General features: G+C 42.8%; 1 protein-coding gene across 1 annotated transcript in view; it reads right to left on the minus strand.

Moving 5' to 3' along the window:
• Positions 1–1,082: 1,082 nt before the first annotated feature.
• Positions 1,083–2,176, minus strand: part of LOC105539741 (zinc finger protein 813-like) — a 13,041-nt gene continuing 11,947 nt past the window's right edge. Inside the window, 2 exon segments of the mRNA XM_011980164.1 lie at positions 1,083–1,339; positions 1,424–1,990. Coding sequence (XP_011835554.1) covers positions 1,083–1,339; positions 1,424–1,990 — 824 coding nt within the window.

Here is a 2,176-nt window from a genome sequence, read left to right on the forward strand (position 1 = left end):
CCAGTATGAGTTCGCTGATGAACTATAAGTTATGAACGATGTCTGAAAAATTTGCCACATTACACTTTTCAGATTGTGGGTGAAAGATATATCAGACTGTTACTGTGTCTATGTAGAAGAAGGAAGACATAAGAAACTCCATTCTGATCTGTACTAAGAAAAACTCTTCTGCCTTGAGATGCTGTTAATCTGTAACCCTAGCCCCAACCCTGTGCTCACAGAAACATGTGCTGTATTGACTCAAGGTTTAATGGATTTAGGGCTGTGCAGGTTGTGCTTTGTTAAAAATGTGTTTGCAGGCAGTATGCTTGGTAAAAGTCATCGCCATTCTCCAGTCTCAAGTACCCAGGGACACAATGCACTGCGGAAGGCTGCAGGGACCTCTGCCCAAAAAAGTCTGGGTATTGTCCAAGGTCTTCCCACACTGAGACAGCCTAAGATATGGCCTCGTGGGAAGGGAAAAACCTGACCGTCCCCCAGCCCAACACCCATAAACAGTCTGTGCTGAGGAGGATTAGTGAAAGAGGAAGGCCTCTTTGCAGTGGAGATAAGAGAAATGCATCTGTCTCCTGCTCCTTCCTGGGAATGGAATGTCTCAGTGTAAAACCCGATCGTACATTCTATTTACTGAGATAGGATAAAACCTCCTTATGGCTGGAGATGAGACATGCTGGCGGCAATACTGCTCTTTACTGCACTGAGATGTTTGTGTAAAGTCAAACATAAATCTGGCCTACGTGCACATCAAGTCACAGCACCTTTCCTTAAACTTATTTCTGACGCAGAGTCCTTTGCTCACGTTTTCCCGCTGACCCTCTCCCCACCATTACCCTATAGTCCTGCCACATCCCCCTCACCGAGATGGTAGAGGATAGTGATCAATAAATACTGAGGGAACTCAGAGACTGGTGCCAGCACGGGTCCTCCGTATACTGAGCGCCAGTCCCCTGGCCCACTTTTCTTCCTCTATACTTTGTCTCTGTGTCTTATTTTTCTCAGTCTCTCGTCCCACCTGACAAGAAACACCCACAGGTGTGGAACAGGTGGCCCCCTTCACAAGATCTCTCTTCTTTATGGATTCTCTAATGATTTGCAATGACTGTAGCATTATTGAAGACTTTGTGAGAATCATTACATTTGTAAAGTTTCCCTACACCATGGATGGCTTGATGGTGAATAAGTGTTGACTTCCCACTAAAGGCTCTGTCACACTCATTACACTTGTAAGGTTTCTCTCCAGTATGAACTCTCTGATGTTGTGCAAGGTGTGCTTTTTGATTAAAAACCTTGCCACATTCGTTACACTTGTAAGGTTTCTCTCCAGTATGAACTCTCTGATGTTGTGCGAGGCATGAATCACTCCGGAAAGCCTTGTCACAAACCTTACATTTGTATGGTTTTTCTCCAGTATGAATTCTCTTATGTCTTTCAAGGTGTGATTTGCGACTGAAAACTTTGTCACATTCTTCACATTTGTAAGGTTTCTCTCCAGTATGAATTCTATGATGACGCGCAAGGTGTGCTTTTCTACCAAAAACCTTGCCACATTCATTACATGTGTAAGGTTTCTCTCCAGTATGAAGTGTATGATGACACTGAAGATTTGACTTCTGACTGAAGGTCTTGCCACATTTATTACACTTGTACGGTTTCTCTCCAGTATGAACTCTCTTATGGTGTACAAGGCATGACTTTTTCCAGAAAGCCTTGTCACAAACCTTACATTTGTATGATCTCTCTCCAGTATGAATTATCCTATGTGTTTCAAGCTGTGATCTGCGAATGTAAACTTTGTCACATTCCTCACATTTGTAAGGTTTCTCTCCAGTATGAAGTCTATGATGATGTGCAAAGTTTTGTCTTCTACTAAAAACCTTGCCACATTCATTACATGTGTAAAGTTTCTCTCCAGTATGAAGTCTATGATGACACTGAAGGTATGACTTCTGACGGAAGGTCTTGCCACACTCATTACACTTGTAAGGTTTCTCTTCACTATGAACTGCCTTATGAATTACAAGGCCTGAACTTCGACGGAAGGTCTTGCCACATTCATTACACTTGTAAGGTTTCTCTCCAGTATGAAGTCTACAATGGCATCTAAGGGATGACTTCTCACTGAACGTCTTGCCACATTCATTACACTTGTAAGGTTTCTCTCCAGTATGAAGTCTAC

This window comes from Mandrillus leucophaeus, unplaced genomic scaffold, assembly GCF_000951045.1.
Source record: "Mandrillus leucophaeus isolate KB7577 unplaced genomic scaffold, Mleu.le_1.0 Scaffold104, whole genome shotgun sequence".
In the NCBI taxonomy this organism is placed as follows: Eukaryota; Metazoa; Chordata; class Mammalia; order Primates; family Cercopithecidae; genus Mandrillus; species Mandrillus leucophaeus.